Genomic DNA, 19479 nt, shown 5'->3' on the forward strand with positions numbered 1-19479 from the left:
AAAATATTTTAGGATTATTTTTCCTTCTTTGCTAGACTATGAATTCTTCGAAGGCAGCAACCATGTCTTATTTACCCTTGTATCCTAGAACACCTTCTAACACATTAGATAATCTCAAGTGAATTAAATTTCTCTTTTGTTGTTTATGCCAACAATGAGATGATAGATTTCATAGCATTCCTAAATTAGCAATCAATGATTAGCCTGTTAATGATTAGGAAGTAGAATGTACCAAAAATAGCCCCATCCCTACCATTAAAGGCCTTTTAATCCTTGTCCATCACTCTTGGCTCATCTTCCAGCATCCTTGGGCCTGGTTCCTGCTCCATTAACAAAGCTATTCCACTAGGGAACATAACTTGGTTTTGTGCAAGCAACCACCTTCCCTGGCAACAACCTGTGTGGAGAGGCCACCAGGGGAAGAATTTCCTGAAACCCCAACAGTTGAGTCATAATTTGCTGCCTCTTAGGACTCAAAAGAGGGTTCAGAACTGTGACTTTTAACCATTTGAGGGTTTTGAGTCCCTTTGAGAACATTCTGATAGTTATGGACAGTCTCTCCAGAAAAGTGTATTCAATATCCTGTATACAATTTCAAGGTGTCCTCGGAGCTCCTGCAACCCTTGTACCTCAGATTAAGAATTCTTGTTAATATTGTCCAGAAAACCAAAAGAGCAATGCAAAAGATTCATTTGTCCTGAAATTCTAGCTCTGATTAGTCACATTCCTTTGTTCAAAACAAAACAAAACAGTTACAACTCCCTAGATTTAACCTTAGGGTTATCCCCGAGGGCCCAGTACCAGGCCTTAATGGTAAGGGCATCCAGCCAAGCAGTGACTATTCTTTGGAAAACCTAAGTTCAGCCAGTAAAACGAAGCCTTGTTTGATAATATCGTTTACATTTCCAAATCCCGGGTATCAGGCTTTCTTCCTATCCCTTGTGGCCCTTCCTAAATTTAGCCGCTGGTGTAATGGGGGTAACCATGGCAACAACCACCTGCCTATTTAAAACCATCTCCAAAGCTAAATAAGGAAGCCTGGGAAAAAATGGCTGCTCGCCTGCCTCTCAGTGGGCAAGTTGGGCACTCCTGGGCATTTTCAACACAAGCAAGCAGGCGGGGAGAAGCACCATGGACTCAAAGTTCTTAATGGGAAGTGTTCTGGGACCTTGTGAAACAGGGCCTACCACTATGCCACTGAGTCGTCATTCACCAGTAGGCACATGGATTTACATACAAATCCCCATGACTGTCATCCTAGGTGACCACACCACCTTGACCTCAACCAGGTGAAATGTGAGGTGTGCAGCCAACTACAAAGGGTAGTCTTGTTGATGCAGTCTGGGAAGTGGGGAGAAAAAGCAGTCATTCAGCTCACAGTGAAATTGTTCATGATACTTGGTGCTGAAACGCAGTTACACCTTTTTTTTGACAGAAGTATCTTCCTAACTGTACTTAACCATGCGGATGACTGATGATTGCTCTATTTGTGTCATATATTGACCTGTCCATTGATTTCTGGAGTATGGAGAAATTCCTGCCTCCTTCTGCTTCCTTGCTCTCTACAAACAACAGAGGTTTTGTTTCTTTCCAGGAAGAGACCACACGACAGACCACAGTGAACCGCTTGCTCTTCCCCCATCCCTCCTTTGGATCTTTTTATACTCTTGGTTCCTCCTGCGTAGGTTGCTCTTCTCTTTCTGTCAACCTGGAAAATACTTGTTTTCTGTGTCTTGGTTCAAGCATCTCTGTAGTTTGAAGACCCTCCACATCAAATTCTATGTCCTTGCTTTGTGTCACCTTGATTCACATCACTGAACATAAATCACTCTGCATTATCTGCTGTCTGGTCTTTCTCCCACCCCGGACTGTGAGTCCCCTAAACAAGTCTATCCAGAACACCTACACAACAGACCAGAGCCTGGCACTGTTTTCCAAAGATACATTCATTGAATGAATGAATGAATGAATGAACGAACCCCTCCATGGATTTCACAAACATTTGGCATCTTAACAACCATGTGTACAGGAGTATGCAGAAGGGTCCCGTGTGAAAAGATAGCATTAAAAGTCTGGACTGGAGGGAAGAGAAAGAGTACTTTTTTAAAAGTGATTTTTTGTGTATACATTACAGTGAAAAAGATTGCGAGAAGAGCATCCATTGATTTGTAAGTCTGTGGCTTTAGCAGGAGTAGGGGCTGAAAGTATACAAGTTAACAGTGTCTTATGAGTCGGCTTGGTGTGTGTGTGAGAAAGGACATCTTAAAAAGGTTAGCGCAGCTACTATTAGATCCCACAGATCACTTTTCTTGAAGTCTAAGTAGCTTCATTTTGTTCCGTTTCTGAGCCCTAAACACTTTCTTATTCTCGGTTAACCTTCCAGGCAGGCGAGGGCGGGGGAGGTAAGGAGGAGGAATGAAAATGATGGCGGTCTATGGGCGTGCCCGGCCTTAAATGAATGTGGGCAGTTAACACTGGGCTTCTGCTCTGTGGGCTAAATAAAGCCAAGTCCCATAGGCTCAACCTTAACCCAAATTAATACCCGCTCTTCCCACCTGCCTGAGGGTGGGCTGGGATCCACGGTCATTTGAGATGGTATAACAAAGAGGAAAAAGGATGCAAATTAACCACCGAGAAATGTAATTTAACAACTCCATGGGTTAGCTCTATGCCACTCATCGGCAGAAGGGCCTGACTTGGTCTGCAAAAGAGCTGATTCTCTCTTCCCTTTCGTTTCTGGACCTAACATCCAGATTTCAGAGAGCGCGCAGGCTGAGGCCGGGCTCTGGTGGGCTCCGGGCCGCCTCTGTGGGGCCTCCCTCTGCTGCCCTCTGCTGGCAGGGGAGGCGGAGGCACCTTCCTCTCAGCCTGGCCGGGAGCGGCCGCCCCCTCCCCTTTGAGCCGGAGGGAAGCTGAGGTCCCTGCCCCCTTCCTGCTCCTTTCCTGAAGAATCACAGGTTGGGGTGGGGCAGCTGTACGTTTTGAGAAAGCGCTGCGCCCCAGGAGGAGGGGGGTCTATTTATCGAAGAGCATACTCCCCCACTCCCCAAGGCGGGCACATCATGCCAGCCCTTCTGGTCCCCTAATCCCAGATCCTCCCTCTGCACAACATCCTCTGGGAGAGGACCGGCGGCCAGAATGCGGCAGGTTTCTGACATTGTTTTCTTCTTGAAAATGGAAACCCTCCTTCCGGCAACGTGGCAGTAAAGCACTGGGCAGCTGGGCCAAGAACGCTTGGGTGAGAGCAGGTGGAGGCCCCCGACCTGCGGGCCGCGTGGGCGGGGCAGGGGGGCAGGGCAGCGGGGGTACAGCCGCAGGGCCCTCTTACCTGCTGTTGAATTTTTCAGGGTGTTTCTCTCGCATCATATGGAACCTGTGTGCAATGGAAGCATCCTGAAAAGGAAAGACAGAAAGCAGATCCCTGGTAAGTGGTCCTGACCCTGAGCGACGTGGAAGGAAGGAAGGGAGCACACATTGTCACTGAAATACCCCAAATCTCACAGGGGAAAACCGGGAGGCCCCCTGCAGAGGCTGGACACCAGGCCCAGCATTAGGGGCGACTGCCACCAATGCTCCTAGAGCCTTTACCACTTGACTCCTCGCAATATTTGCTCTCTACTCGCCTTAGTTTGGGGTAAGTGAAGGGGTCCCTGCTGCCCTTTGGGGAGAGGGAGCCTGTCTGGGTCTGAGGGAGGTGAGAACGCTGAAGCCCCTGTGGGGCCGAGTGTGAGTCTTTGGAAATGCCTGGCCCTATTCACTCTTAAAAGAAATACTTTGTCTTCGGGAATATTTTAAGACTCATAAGAAGTTGCAAAAATAGTACAGAGAGTTCCTCTGTCCCTTTCACCCAGTGATAACATCTTACATAACTAGAGTACACTGTCAAAACCAGAAAACCCATGTTGGTAGATGCTTTTACATATTAACTCTTAATCATCCATATCAGTAGGTCTAATTGGTAGCACTGGATGACATGCTTAGCCAGATAATTTAAAATGTTTATTTAAACTTCCGGCTTCTGCCTCTTGATCATTCTAGGAAAATGACTCCCCAAGGTCATTGAGAGTCTCATTACCACATTGTGTGGACACTTTGCTGTCCTCCTGTTAGCACGTTCCTTTGCTACACTTTGGCCACCTGCTCTTGGAACTCAAAGTGAGGATGGCTCTCAGGACCCCGTGCTTCCGGGCGTTCCATCCTTGGACCACACCTTCTTAGTTCTGAGTGCATCCCGCAGCCTACACTGCATGCCATGGGCCATCTCAAGTTCTCAGAGTTGACTAGCCTCTAGATGCCCACATCTCCACAGTGTATATCTCTAGAACCAACCCTGAATTTCAGACCTAAAACTGAACACATCTTTCCTCCTCCAGCTTGGTCTTCTGCCCTTGTTAATGGTCTCCTTTTCTAGCAGAAGAATGTGTAACAACCCTTCACTGCTCAGGCCTCCTGCCAGCCAGTCGGGTGCAGGTGGTGGATTTTAGAAATAAACAGGCTAATTGAGCTGGGGTAGGGGGAGGAGCAACAGAAACAAGGGAGCTGATTCAGATTTGTGCAGGGAAAAAAAGATACAGAAACTCATTTACTGGAATGTGTAGCTAAAAGAAAACTCTAATTCCATACGGTGAATTTTGAGCTAGTGCATATTAATAATTTCTTTTCTTGAAATGGAAATTCTGCAAGAGAAAATTTCTGAATTTTGTTTTTAACATCAGGAGGTGTAGTTCAGTGAAGAAGCTTTGCTTTTTTTTGAGCATGTGCTGGGTGTGGTGAGTAAAATACTAGTTAATGGTGGGGACAGAAAATCCAGAAGCAAGTTAGGGGGCAACGAGGAGCTTTTGTAATATTTGCACTTGGCAGAGGAGCAAACCCAGCTAGCAGCCCCCTACTGAAAGACAGGGCAAGTCAAGGATATGGGCTTATTTTATGGTTGGCAAACATCTTTGCTGAAATAATGTCTTGGGAATTTAACATTTAAGCTCTAGTTATTGATTTGTTAGTTTTTTGTTTAAGACACATCTTGGGTTGAAGTTTAGGCAGCCATGTGGACAGCGGTGGGAGATATGCAAAGCCCCGGGGGGCCTGTGTCCCCTCGGTCTGCCCAGCCAGCCCAGCTTCTCCAGGAAGGAGCCTTCATGCTCCCAGACTCTGCCCACCTCCCTCTTTCTGAGCAAGTTTCATGAACACTCTGAGTAAGATTCATGTGACATCTGTCAAATGCTTCTTGCTCTAGAATTCAAGAAAACATTCCATCTACTTGTGTTCTTTTGAAGCACTAATTTTCTTCTGTCAGAAAAAAAAAAAAAAGAAGATGAAAGAAAAGAAAAAAGCAACCACATGCTGCCTGGCACGGTTTGTGCTTCACTGTCCCCCACCCCCAGTGCTGCTGTGACTGGCTCCCAGTTCTTTAGTTCCCTGGGATATGTGCACAGGCCCCTTCCCCCTGTGTAGTTCCAATTATCCTTGTTTTTTTCTTCCTAACTGGGTTTTGCAAAGCTTCTTTTCACAAAGACCAGCCTTTACAATATTATTAGTTAAGCATGTGGTTCCTAATTTGACCATGTCATCCCGTGGTAAATACACAAAGTGGTAGGGTCCTTTGCCATTCAGTTCTGAAAAGGCAATGATGATACAGACTCTGATGGTATTTCCCTGCCTGGGGATTGAAAAGAGAGTCAAGATTCACCTTCACCCTCTGTTGGGCTTCTCTCTGTCAGGCACTGAGCTGTACTTACACTCAGTAGGGATTTCATTTAGAAATCAGTGCTGCTATAATGGTTCCCACCCTTTCTTGTAATAATTACAACAAAATGAGACTTCTGTTCAGAAGGTGGGGGGTGGGGGGAACTGCAAACCCCGGAGGTGATGATGGTCTTTCTGACGGCCTCACTCTCCCAGCTCCTTTCTATGAGGCATGGGGTGAGAAGAAGATGAAAGCAGTACGGACACACGTCTGCTCTCTCCTGAACCAAAACTCCAAGTATAGAGTTGGACAAAAGATTTTTGTGCCCTTTCCAAATAGAAGCAGTAGTCATTTGGACTCTGAGGTATTTAGATGTCTAGGCCAGTACTATCCAATAGGAGTAAATTAAAAAAAATTTTAGTAGCCACATCTAAAAAGTGAAAAGAAACAGATGGAATTAATTTTAATAATATATTTCAATATACTGTGAAATTTGCTGCGTATTTTACACTTACAGCGTCTCTTGGCTTAGACCAGCCCCTTGTCCAGTGCACAGTAGCCACAAGTGGCTCATGGCTACCATACTGGACAGTCTAGTCCAATAGTCTAGTCAGTTTGGCAACTTACAGAGATTTAAAAAAACCAGAAAGGAGACAATAAGACATTATTTGGAATGTGGATTATTCTGAAAAATTACGGCAGATTGGGGAATGAAGAAGAGTGTAGACCTCTTGTCCCAGACCCCTCTCAGGGAGTCCCATGGTTCTAGAACCCTCCTGGCTCTCATAGGTGACAGACAAGAACCTGAGACTGAGGGAATTTAAAAGGTTGCAATTTAAAATGACGACTTTCTGACAAATTACCTAACGGGTTTACCAGTGAAGTCTAACAAGTACAGCCTGTCAGGTGGAAAATGTTGTGTGGGTCAGTGTGATGACTGTGGCCTCTCCTTGGCCCCTGGGTTCCCTCAGCATCAGAAATAGATTTCATTGACTCAAAGGATTAGCTGTTCACTCGTCCTGTTAAGACTCAGTGAAAGCAGAGCCTGTGGGGCGCTCAGAATTACACACATCCCAGGAATTACTGTGCAGTCCCCAGCTTCCTGTCACTGATACCTGGCCATCCTGACATTTCTGCAAATCCAAAAATAAAGAGCAGGGATGGGGAGGCCAGAGAAGTCAGGAAGTAGCATCCTGAATGACTGTGTTTAAAATCTCCTGCCAATGGATGTCATCAGTTAGAGGGACTGAGAAGGCCAGCCGTCTCAACTCTTCGCTGGTGGGGTGCTGGCATGTCTGCGGGTGATGGGAATCTGCTGACAGCGAGGCCCTTGTCACTCCCTTCATAGGCCAGGAGAGTCTGCCCTGTTTATCCCTCCATCTGTTAAATGGGTTCAGTTGGCGCCCAGGGGAGCGAGTGAACTCACCAGGGAGAATTCTTTACCACCTAGGGGCTCCACAGCAGCGGTCATTGTCACCACCTTTATAAATGCAGGCAGCAGACATCTGATACCAATAAGATATTCTAGGTCCTTCAAAAGAGGCAAAGACTTTGCAGGGCTCTCTTTGCCAAAGGAGTCCGGCTCTAATCATCTTAAGGAAGTAAAACTGTGGGTTGGTTTACATATTACTTCTCCTCTTACAAAGTTTGGGAAGTCAAATAGGGAGCAAGAGCTTCTGCAAATGTCAGCCCCAGATTCTCTTAGGGTTACAGGTTGGCTACTTGTTTTCTCAAGAATTTCCCTTTCCAACTTTTAAATAGTGAGCACACAATCCCTGCAAACATTTTGCTGGGAGACGGCTAAGGGTACAGCAGTGAGATCAAAGCAGACCTGGTTCTTCACTGCTTGGCAATAAAATGTTAAACATGCACAAGCTACAGGTGTATGAAAAAAATAGTGAGGAAGATATTGTGCAGTTCTTCATAATCTGGATGACGAATGGATTGGATGATTATAGGTCAGCCCAGGGCAAATAAATACCTTGACCACCGAGGGAAATGGAGAATCTGTTCGCATGCATTTCCCTGGGGGGCAATTAGTTGGTATTCTTTCCTCCTTTCATGCCTTCCCTCCCTCCCTCCTTCCTTCTTTCACCCCTCACTCCCTTCTCCCAAACACTTCCTTCTTATTTATAACAGGGAATTAAAACCAAGCTCAGTCTTGCTTCTTGGGATTAGGGTTTGGTTACCTAGTTGAGGGGAGGTCATCTATTCCTTTTTAGCCATTTCATCCATTTGGTCAGCAGATACTAAGTGAGTATCATTTTTTTGCATATGGCGCTGTGTAGAGATGGACAGGGAGGCTTTAGGAATCCTGTCAGTTCTGGCAGCTAGAGCTGGGCGTGTTAAGAAAGAGAAGACTTGGGGCTGAGGACTCTGAAGGCAGCTGTGGATGTAACCTGCCATCTATAAACTCCCAGGCAGGTCACCCTGTCCTGCAGCTCAGCTCTCATTTCTGGCTCATTGCTGACAGGTGCTGGTTCCCCCTCCTTCGGATCTGGCTTCTGCTCCTGTGAAGAACCACTTCTTTGACCATCCTTCTCTGCTCTAATGGCTTGTCTTCACCCACCGAGGACTTGATAGGAACCATCTACATCAGAATTACCTCAGAGGCTTGTTAAAAATGCAAATTCCCAGGGACAGACGGGGAGTTCAAAATTTGTAGATGCTGACAGGCATATGTAGAATAGATAAACAAGATTATACTGTATAGCACAGGGAAATACATACAAGATCTTGTGGTAGCTCACAGTGAAAACAAATGTGACAATGAATATATGTATGTTCATGTACAACTGAAAAATTGTGCTCTACACTGGAATTTGACACAACATTGAAAAATGACTATAACTTAATAAAAAAATGTTTAAAAAAATGCAAATTCCCAGACCCTTCCCAGACCAACTGAATCAGAGTATGAATCAGGATCTGTCGTGGGGGTGGAATCTGTATTTCTGACCAAGGGTATGGGTGAGGTATAAGTGAGCCATCACACCCTACATTTTGAGTCCCCCCACCCCCCGTGCTGCTGCATGAAGCTGCAGGGGCTGGGCAGAGGCTGCATGGCTCACGGTCCACAGCCAGGTGGGCTCTGGAGCTCGACACTAGTGATTTCCTTCTCTCCCACTCATCAGCTTGGACTTGACTCTATCTTTTTAAGCTACTGTTCCTTCTTACAAAATGTAAAAGAGCAATGGCTAAACCTACTAATAAGGACACTCTGCCTGGTGTGCATTAGGTACTCGATACATGTAAGCAAGTATACTCTGGTTACTATAGAAAAAAAGAACATGAGTTTTTGTCAAACTGTAATGCTGGGAAGCGTGTGCTCCAGAAGCCCGGCACCAGACCTGCCAGTCAGGTCTGATTTGCAGGAGCTGATGACTGTGTGTTCCTATCATGTGAAGGGGAGCCTGAGCAGGTGGTCCAAAAGAAGAGGGGCTTTTGAGTCAAGAAAAGGAGGAGGGGTCTGCCTACGTCACAGGGGGATGAGCTTGAAGATCTTCAGGAAAGACGCCTCCCCCAACTGAGAGCAGGGGAGCTGGAGAGATAAGACAAACCAGGACACAGAGACCCCTGAATATGTTTCTAGTCTGATGGCTCCATCCTCTCTGAACCTGATCATAGGTCTCTCTCTCCTGTTTTAATAATAGAAAGAGTGCTGGCTTGGGAGTCAGAAAACGAAGGCAAATCCCTTTGTCTGATCCTCACTTATAAAATGGAGGTAATACTGCCCTCCAGTGTAATCATAAGAATTAAGAAAATATCGGTAAATATGGTAAATTTTAAATCCTGTAAATATAAAGTGTTAATATTATTACTCTTTTCTCTTTCATGGTTCTCCTTTTAGTCTTACTGAAAAACAGAACCCTTCCCTTAAACCTGCACTTTCCTCAAGCCACCTATCATTTCTCCTTTTCTTTTTTTTTAAACAACCAAAATTTGCAAAAGAGGCACAGATGACAGTGATTGAGACGATCACAGAGTCTTAGTCTGGAAGGACTCGTATGCATATGAAACTGGGCAGCCTAATTCCCAAGACAGGGAAGCAGAGAGTAAGGAGCCTGGCTTCAGAGTGGGTGCAAGTTCTACCCTTTCCTTGTCAAGGGTCCTGAGGCCTCATCCCTAGCAGGTGGATGGTGGGGATATGATAGAGGCAGAAATCTCCCTTATAGTCAAGGATGGGGCTTGGTGCAATGAGGATGTCCATGCCCAGGCCAGATGCCAGGACGCGTGGACCCAAGTCAAGGCTGGGGGCAGCTGGGACAGGTAAAGAGCAGGGACCCAGAGGGGACAGTGGAAGACTAGAACCCTTTCTGTCTGCCCGGGCACTTCTCTTCTAGGAAGAAAAGCGATCCTTGGCCAACTTACCACACCGATGGAGAAGTAGTTGTTCATGATGCTATACGGGACCTGGTCCCCATTCTCCACTTCCTCTCTGGGGATGACTTCCAGGTGCCAGCGGTCCAGCATCACCAAGGGGCTCTGCTCGATGTCCTTCAGGATTTTGGTCAGGCTGCCCCCTTCGTAACCTGTGGAGCACAGCATTGTATTCGCCCTCAGTGCTGCTGTTGCTGCTGCAAGGCAGCGGTCAGGGTGGGGAACCCTGAGGGTGCTGGGGTCTCCCCAGTGTGTCTGTGGGCCAGAGACAGGGAGGTTTTCTGAGCTCTGGAGAAGGAGACGGCAATATGGAGTGATTAGAAGGAAGCTGGGGCACTCTGGAACCAGAGTAGCTGGGGTACGGCGGGGTGCTGGCCAGAGATGGGCAGGCCTGTGTGGCTGAAGCAAGCCCTGGGGCATCGGTGGGCTGGACAGTCGGGTAGCTGCACGTGGGAGAACAGAGGATCTGCGCCAGGACTGTGTCGTGACAGAGACTGACAGCGTGGGAGGCGGAAGTTTAAGATGGTCCCCATGTTTCTTGCCCTTCTGGTGTATATACCCAGCAAAAGCCCCAGGACCTGTGGTAAGATGGGATGGTCACTGTCAGGATTAGCTATATGCAGAGCTGACTTCAAGACAGTGAGATTATCCTGAGTGGATCTGACCTAATCAGGTGAGTCCTTAGAAAGACTGGACTTTTCCTTAAGAAATAGATTTGAAACTTGAGAAGGATTTGAAGTAAGGGAGCTTCTCTGTTGCCAACTTTGAAGATAGAGGGCTCCGTTGGGTGAGGAATGTAGGAGGCCTCTAGGATCTGGGTGTGGTCCTGGCTGACCACCAGCAAGGGGACAGGGACCTCAGCTCTACAACTGAAAAGAACTGAATTCCGCCAACAACCGAATGAGTTGAGAAGCAAATTCTCCCACAGAGTCTTCAGACAGGAGCTCAACCTGTTCAATGCCCGGATTCTACCCTGTGAGGCCCTGAGCAGAAGACCCTTCTGAGCTACAGGACTGTGAGCGGATAAATGGATATTTTAAGCCTTTTTGCTTATAATCATTTGTCAGTATTATATAATAGCAATAGAAAACCAATGTAGCAAGTGAACTGTTAAGTGATGAGAAGTTAACGAGAGAGAGAATCTCTTCTTTCAAAAAACACGTCCATGTTCCTGCTTATGTTTGGGGCAATCTTGAAGAGTATTTTCAAATTGTCAGGGCTCTGGTCAGCTCCTTCAGGGATGCCTCACAAGATAGCAATATTAGCAACCAGGTAGCTGAGGGCCTCACTGCTATCAGGGAACACAGGGTTGTGTGAAATTTGTGCCTCGCTATGTGGCCTGGATGCCCAGAGGATGGGGCCACACCCTGCCTGACCCTCTTGAACAGAGGGTTCTTCCCTAGCCTAGCATGAGGCTGGGGACCCTGGCAACTCTTCCCGTGCCTGCCGACTTCCTTCCAGGGCTGGCTCCTGCCTGCCCTGCCCCTGTCCTCCGAGCATCGCACTGACCACGGCCGGCCTGGTCTTGAGTCATTCTGGGAATTGATCAGCCATCCGGAGTCTCACTCCAGTTCCGCCTGCCAGACTGGTCTGCCCTCTCTGCCGGCTGAGCTGAACTCCTCCACTCTCTAGGACATGCCCAGCTCCAGGAGGCTGTGGTAGTTTGCAGAGTTCTCCTTAGCTCCTGCCCATTGCCCTGTAAGCTGGTTACCACTCTGAGTTCCCTCTTTGGGGAATTTCACAATGAGGGCCCCCGGCCACAGGGGCCGAGGATGATCTGGATGTCCCTGGTAGCTGGTGATGCGGCTTTTCTGTCGGCATTCTGAGTCCTACTTCAGAAAAAGATCAGTAATTTGGAGAGGGGGAATTACATGCAGAAAACCCTTGTCTAAGTGAGCCCCCTACTGGGATGAACACTGGGGAGGAGACAAAGGAGATTCTACCCTAAAGTTGACTTGTTCTACTGGGGGAGGCAGGCTCTGAGCTGAGAGTTTGGGGATGATAGTAAGTCTAGTGAGGGGTAAACACAGGCCTTGGCCTGGAAACAAGGGCAGGGAAAAGGCACGGAGCAGACAGGACCCCGGAGTTGAGTATTACTAGGTGAAACGTGATCCCTAAAGGGAAGTTCATCCTAGCTCTGTAGAGCCCCAGTAGATTGGAGCGCTTGTCCTCAGACCCTCCTCCCACGCAGACTCACCTCCTCCCCAGCGGAGACAGCGGGCCAGGTCATTTCCTGTTCCAAGAGGCAGGACGGCCACGGGTGGATGCTTTGCAAACCTGGCCTTATCTGCAATCCATGAAGAGGAAGAGAGAGCCATATGCCATGGGATTACAGAATGTCCGAGTTGTCTAGTTACCTCTGATCTAATGCTTGAAGCCCTCCATAGCTTTCTTTGTTTGAATATCTCTCCCGATGGGGAACTCACTACTTCGTAAAGCCATCTCTTCCTTCTGCAATGTGTTAACCGCTGCAAAGGATTTTTTCACATTGAGCTAAGTCTGTCTCCCTGCAACTTGCACCTGTTCATCCTCATTTCATCCTAATTCTTTCCTTAGGGGTGACAGCAGACACCGCAAAAACATTAGTTTGCACAGTTTTAATCCTTAACGATAACCAGCATTTACCCCATTTATTCCTCAGACAGACCCTGCAAGGTATTATCATTCTCATGGATGAAGAAACGGAGGTTCACAGAGGGAAAGTAATTTCAGAGCCAGGATCCAAACCCAGATCTCTGAGGCTCCAAGTCTGTATTCTTCCTTTTTTCCAGAGGCTAGGCAGGTGCATAAATAGTGAAACAGGTGCGTCTGAGACATCAGAAGATGGGTGGGGCACTTGGAAAACTGAAGATGCCTCACTTCTAGTCATTCAGGGTCAAAAACTTAAAAATAACAATGTGTCTAACAAGCAAAGCCTCCAGGTGTTACTTGGCCCCCAGGTACCAGTTTGCCACTTTCACCACCTCCCAGACTTGCAAATACACAGATTCTTAATCCTGTCTCATGATGGCTGTGAAGGAGCATCAGACCAAACCATTAGAGAAACATGTATGTTTTAATCTGGCTGCAGATCTACAGCAGCACAGTGGCTGAGCTGGGGAAGCTGAAGGAGGCCAGATACTCACAGGGCTCCAGGGGACACCACTTACACAAATCTCAGTGCACCTGGTGCTGGGATGTGAGTGATGTGATTGGGGAGCAGGGGTAGGGGTTGAGTGGGGGACAGGGGCAATGCAAGAATTAGCCTCCTGCATGAGGCTCATGCTAGGGCAGCCCCAGCAAAACGAGAGTTCATAGGTCCCCCAGGTTGTCAGACTCATGCTAGAAATGGCTGAGCTCAGGAGAGACGCAGGGCTGAGATCATCACTGGGACGGCTGAGATGGAGGATGGAGTAAAGCAATGGACTCTCTCACTGTTCCCAGAACATGCAGTCTGCGTTTGTGCCCCCCTGCCTTTGCACGGGCTCTTCCCTTTGCCTGGAAGGCCCTTGTTTGCTTAGGTCTGCTCCTCCTTCTGAGCTCCCCATCCCAGCAAGTCAACCATCCTCACAGTGTTGAGGCTAGAGACCTGGATGTCACCCTGGGTTTTTCCTCTCCTTCACCCCACATCCATTCACATATCAATTTCTGTAAGTTGTTTCCTAAATAGATCTCCAAGCCATCTCTTCTCTCCATCTATGGTGATCCTGGATTCTGGTATATGATTCCTCCCCCGGTACTGCTATAACTGCCTCCTCTCTGCCCTCTTGGTCTCCAGGTCCATGCCCTAGTGTGTTCCCCACACTTCCACCAAGGCAGGCATCCTTGAATCACAAGCCTGATCACACTAGTCCACTGTGTTCCCTTCTGCCAGGGCTCCCATCACCCCTTAGCATGGCAGTGAGGCTCTTCCTGGCTCTGCCTTTCTCTCTAGCCTTATCCTTCTCACATCCTGCCTCCCACTCAACATGTCAACCACGCTGAAGTGCTTTCGGTGCTTTAAATCACAAGCTTTCTGTTGCTCAGAGCAGACGCCCTCCCTGGTTGCCCTAGTCTGGACCTGGTGCTTCTCCAGAGTGTTTCCTTAGCACCAAGGATGATCTCATGAGCTCATCACACTCTCTTGCAATTGACTATTTGTTCCCCAAATGTACCGTAACCTCCCTGGGGAATCTCATTCACTGTGGTATCTCTACACGTATTTATTGAAGGCCTAAGTGCTGTGTTAGATGCTCTGCCTCTAAGAGCAGGTAAAAAGCTATGTCTCAGGCTCTCATGGGAGCTAACACTTGAGAGACAGAGAGACTGATATTAACAAGGTCTTCATTTAAGTGACGCATAATTTCAAATTCATACTGGAAATGAGTGTGGTCCTGTAATGAGGTGTCAGGGAGGGCTCCCCCTGAGGAAGCCTCACTTTGGCTGAGATCTGAAGCAGAAGCTGACCAAGCAAAGGCCAGCAGAGCAGACCAGACAGGAGGAGCAACTTGTGCAAAGATCCTGTGGTGGAAGGGAGACTGGTGGCTTTGAGGGTCTGAGAGAGGGACTGGGTGTCTGGGTTTAGAGAGAGAGAAATGGGGGTACGAAATGAGGCTGGAATTGGGGGCAGCTGCTAGATCACTCCAGGCCCTGTAGCGCATCTGAAGGGTTTTCTTTTTATCTCAGACTCCTGGGAAGCCACTGATGTGCCTTACATATCATGGCCCCACTGGCACTCAGGAATGACCACTCTGGCTGTTGCAGAACAGATCAGAGGGGACCAAAAGGGGTGCTGGAGAGCACGGAACAAGGGCTTTAATCTCTCTTGAAAGAATGAATGAATGAACATGGTGCAGTTACTCCTTTTACCCCTCTAATTTTTTCTCCTTGGGTCACCAACCCATGAAAAATCAGCTCCTTTCACATGACCTTTCTGTTCCTGGTAGCTTCTATCACCTGTGTTCTCTGCAGGTAGATTTTATACAACTTGTCAGCACAGCCTACTTTCTCCATTGGGACGGAGAGGGAGCTCCTGGTACGGTAGCCACCCAACCTCTGCTGATCAGCTCTTCCTTCCCTGGCTCCCAGAGGACGCCTCCCTCCTCCCACAAACAACTCCAGAGCCCGAGGTGACAGGAGAGCGTGGGTGGCTGCTTGGCAGGGCTGTGTCCATGGAAACCAAAGTGCCTGTGGGGGAGCAGATGTGGCAGGTGTGCGTGGTGCTGGCCCCACCCCTCCAGGTGGTCTGCTTGCGATCCCTGGGGACCCAGCCTTCTCCGCCCAGATCAGGGTCTCTTCTGGCCCATCCTTGACTCCCCTCCTCCCCTCGTCTCCCACACCCAGTCTGTCAGCAAATCCTGCTGGGTCTGCCTTCAAAAGATACCCCGACCTGACTCCTTACCACTTCCTGTTTCTACCATGGTCCACACCCTGGTCCCCTCTCCCCTGGATTCCCGCAGGCACCTCCTAACTAGTCTCCCTGCTTCTGCCCTTTTCTGTTTCTGGCATCTGTTGCCTCTCTGCTTTGCTCAACACCATCCAGCATCTTGGGACATTCCCAGCATGAGAGCCACATTCCGTATAATGTCCTACATGTCCTAGTGACTGGGCCCTGCATCATCTCTGCTTCATCCCTTCATCCTCTCCCCTCACACACTCCACCCCGCACTGCCCGGAAGCCTTCCTGCAGCCCTCGGCAGCCAGGCCTGCTCCTACCTCAGGGCCTTTGTATTTGCCATTCCTTCTGCCTGAACTGCTCTTCCCTCAGGTACCCGCAAGGCTCACCCTCCTCCAGGTCTCCATGCAAAGGTCAGCTGCTCCTCAAGGCCTTCCGGACCTCCCACTCCCACCGCTGAGCGCCCCTTGCCCCTTTACTGCTATATTTTTAACACCTTCTGACATACTGTATGTTTCACTTATTTATTTGTTTACTGCCTGTCTCTTCCCTCTAGAAAGGAGGCTCCCTGAGGGAGATTTGTCCTTTTGTTCACTGCTGCATTGCCAGAACTTGGCACCTGGAAGTGCACTGGCAGGATATGTGGAGCAAAGGACGAAAAAAACCGAGGCAGCCCAGGGCTCGTTGCTCTGGGGACTTTGGTGATGACCCTCCCCAGCAGTCCCCTTGGCTGTTTTCCTGCGCTTATGTACCCATGTCCTGGTGTTTATGTGGGTTCTCCAGGGTTAGACCTTGAATATACCCCATGTCTCAGAATTTGAGAGTCACTCTCCATTATTTACTGGGGGTGATGTGTCCAAGGATTCACAGATCTAGCCAGAGCTGGACTAGACCCCAGGCCTCCAGACTCCCAGCCTGGGCCTTCCCCATCGCCCTTTTTTTTGATTTAGGTATGCTGGACACAGTCCACCATAGCTTTTCTTTGCTTTCACTGATCTGTGCTTTCTACGTGCATTTTCTGGGCTCCGGCTCCAGGTGTTTATCTCAAGGTGACTTGCCCTGGGCTGTGCATCTACGTTTAGTTCTCTGGCCTTTATCCAGCACCCTTGACCTGCCTGGAGTCTCAGTCCTGATCCCTCTCCACCCAACTTCTCATCTGGCCTGTCTTGCGACTGCCCAAACCCCAGCCATGGCAGATAACTGTGAGGCAAGGCTGGAACTAAATTGTTATATCTGTACCTGTGGGAACCCCTCCATTGTCTTCTTCCTTTCTTTTCTCCACCCAAAGTAGATACTTCGTCAAGCATTGATCCAAGAGTGGAAACAAAGATGAGCAAGACATGGCTCCATTTCTCTTTCTTCTTTAGTGCTTTCTTGACTTTTAATGTACTTACTATAAGTCAGCTGCAAAGGCCCTCCCAGCCCATTCTTACCAATGCAATCCAAAATCCAGCCAACTGTCCCATCTCCTCCGCAGGCCAAAACACGGAAGTCTGGAGTATCACGGAAAAAGTTCAGTCTGGGAAGTAAAGAGGCCAAAATGGTTCTGTTTACAGGCTGACCTTTGACATGCCTTGAGTCAGAATCCCCCCCTACCCCACTGCTCACTTCCCTGGGAGTACGTTGTGACCTTGATGCCTTTCGGAGTTGAAAGGGTCACTTAAGGTTCTAAAGCCAGAACTTACTAAGCAATGCCATTGACCATGAATCCCAGGGAGCCATCTCTGTTCAAGCAGACTCTGACTCAACATTCAACAAAAAAATAGTTTTTGTGGGGAGGGAAATAGCTCAGTGGTAGAGTGCAGTGCTTAGCATGCACAAGGTCCTGGGTTCAATGCCTAGTACCTCCATTAAAAAAAAGAAGAAAATGGTATTCTAGAAATTCTCTATTATTTATGAAAAGAAATCTAGAGTTTGCTTATTTTGGCTAACCCCCAACATTTTGACTTCTCTCTGGCTCCCTCACCTGTTCTGTCTGCACGACCTCCCTTTAAGTCAGATACACTGAACTAGCTGGGTCTTCATGCCACTCTCCTGTGGGTCTAGAACTTGGACCCAAGTGGAGCAAGGACCATCTCCCCCCAAGCCCTTAACCTTTTAGAGCAGAGCCCTTAACTGGCTGCATGAACCTCCAGGGGGTCTGTGGATAGAATCCAGAGGGCCATATTACCCTCTTATCTCCCTTCAGCTCTAACTGAAATTTAGGGTTTCCTTCCACTATGACTGTAAGATGCAAATCACGGGATATTAACGATACCTGTGACTTGGTTAAGCAGCCGAAATCACAGGTGTTTTACTGTCTTACTACGGCTGTGGTGGATAGTTTCTGTCATCACTTGTGCTCATCACTGCTTTTAATTTACCATAGGTATTAGATCTGCCTCTGGAACTTGCTATATAATATCTCAGTAAATCACATATATCCTCATGGCAAAACTTTGTTTCTTAACCTTTTGATAACTGCTTTTTCAATATTAGTTTCCCTGGTCATCCTATATATTTGGTTTTATACTTTAAAAAAGTATTATCTTAATTTATTAAGAAAGGGTCTGAAGGGTCTGTAGGCTACATCAGACTGCCAAATGGGTTTCTGGCACAAAAGAGGTTAAGCACCTCTGCTTTAGTACAGATGTAACCTGTAGAGGCCTGGGGGTGGGGTTGGAGAAGCCGAAGCTCTGTATTTCCTCGTTGTCCTGCATGGTGGTCTGAGAAGACCCCGGGGGCCTTCTAAGTCACAGATGCACGCCTGGGCAAACGAACCTTCCCTCTCCTCCCCTTCTCTTGAGAACTCTGCTCTCCTATAGGAAGTGGTTTCGGAATGGAGGCTCCCTTCAGCTAGACAGCCTGTCTGATCACACACTGACACGTACAGCAGAGATACTCAGGGCACAGCAGCCTGAGAAGTAGCCACCAGGCTTGTCATCCAGGGCAAAACCAATTTTGGATAATGCAGCTAAGCTGAAGGACTGTATTCAAGTATTGAAGTGCCCGAGAAGAGAGCGGGCTGGTAAAGGTATCTGTGGGGTGCTGCTCGGTCACAAGTCATAACGGAGCAGTAACTGGCAGTCACGGTGACCGTGATGGGGCGCGCAGCAGTACAGGTGGGCTCTATTTCGAAATTAGTTTTATAGGCGAGTCACGGCTGCATCTGCACTCATGTTTCTTTCTCCTTTAGTGGGTCTTGTCCTACCACTGCCATAGACAATAGCTTTGTGTCAAACAATCGAAGACAGGGACAGAGTTCCTTTTAACACTCCTTACTCCAGCCCCTCTGAAGGTGTTGCTGAACCCAGAGTAGAAATGAGGGTTGGAAGGTTGGGCAAATCAGCTGTGTGTTAGAAAGCCCAGCCCAGCAGGCACAGATCTGAGAATAGCCTCGGGCTGGCGGGCAGAGGTCCCGAGTGCACTGGCTCTATCTCATAAGAAGCCCTGTCTTTGGGTACCTTCCAGCCCCAATGCTGGAGGGGCCTCTGATTACAGGGCCCCACAGCGCATCATGTTAGCCACCAGCACGAGGACCAGATCCTCCCATAGGCCTTGGGTCAGGCTGCAAAAGGGCTGCCTAGTCTCCCCTTATTGCTGTCCCTCTCCTCAGCACTTTGCCAAAGAGCAGGGAAACAGCCAAAAGGCAAATGACAGGAGGAGAAGGGCCAGGGGAGAGCTTAACAACCTTTAAATTGGATGATCCAGAAAAAAAGTGATTTCATTGAACCACCACTTGTCTTGGTCCTAAAATGCCCCACAACAGAGCACGCAGCAGGACTTGGAATCAGCGGTATAGATTTCTGAACCACTGACTGACAGTGATAAGAAGACCCTATCCTTCTTCCTGATGATTCAGTATGAAGAACCAGCTAACGCAGCCTTGCAAGTGAGTTAAAATAATTTACCAGCCTGCCCTTCCTGGCAATCCAATGATGAAATGGCATATACAATTTTTTCCCTCCTGCAAAATCAACAGCTTTTTCTGGGATAAAGGGCAGGAGGCTACTTCCCAGAGTCAGCCATATGAGTATTCCTGAGTATCTCCAGGAAGACATAGGGTAGATATGAGGAAAAGAAG

The 19479-nt window shown here is 48.2% G+C and overlaps 1 protein-coding gene and 1 long non-coding RNA gene across 3 annotated transcripts in view; one reads left to right on the forward strand and one right to left on the reverse strand.

The window, feature by feature from the left end:
* The window catches only part of DGKG (diacylglycerol kinase gamma), a 185912-nt gene that overhangs the window by 77351 nt on the left and 89082 nt on the right, over window positions 1–19479 (reverse strand). For both annotated transcript variants that reach the window (XM_006200997.4, XM_006200993.4), the window contains 4 exons: window positions 16850–16935; window positions 12261–12350; window positions 10055–10215; window positions 3329–3393 (listed from right to left, as the gene is read on the reverse strand). In XM_006200997.4, coding sequence (XP_006201059.1) covers window positions 3329–3393; window positions 10055–10215; window positions 12261–12350; window positions 16850–16935 — 402 coding nt within the window. The remainder of the gene's footprint in view (window positions 1–3328; window positions 3394–10054; window positions 10216–12260; window positions 12351–16849; window positions 16936–19479) is intronic.
* LOC107033259 (uncharacterized) lies at window positions 2927–3636 on the forward strand. The gene is made up of 3 exons (XR_012073359.1): window positions 2927–3238; window positions 3348–3424; window positions 3504–3636. It is a non-coding gene; the product is annotated as an uncharacterized lncRNA (long non-coding RNA).

Source organism: Vicugna pacos, chromosome 1 (assembly GCF_048564905.1).
Source record: "Vicugna pacos chromosome 1, VicPac4, whole genome shotgun sequence".
Taxonomy (NCBI): Eukaryota; Metazoa; Chordata; class Mammalia; order Artiodactyla; family Camelidae; genus Vicugna; species Vicugna pacos.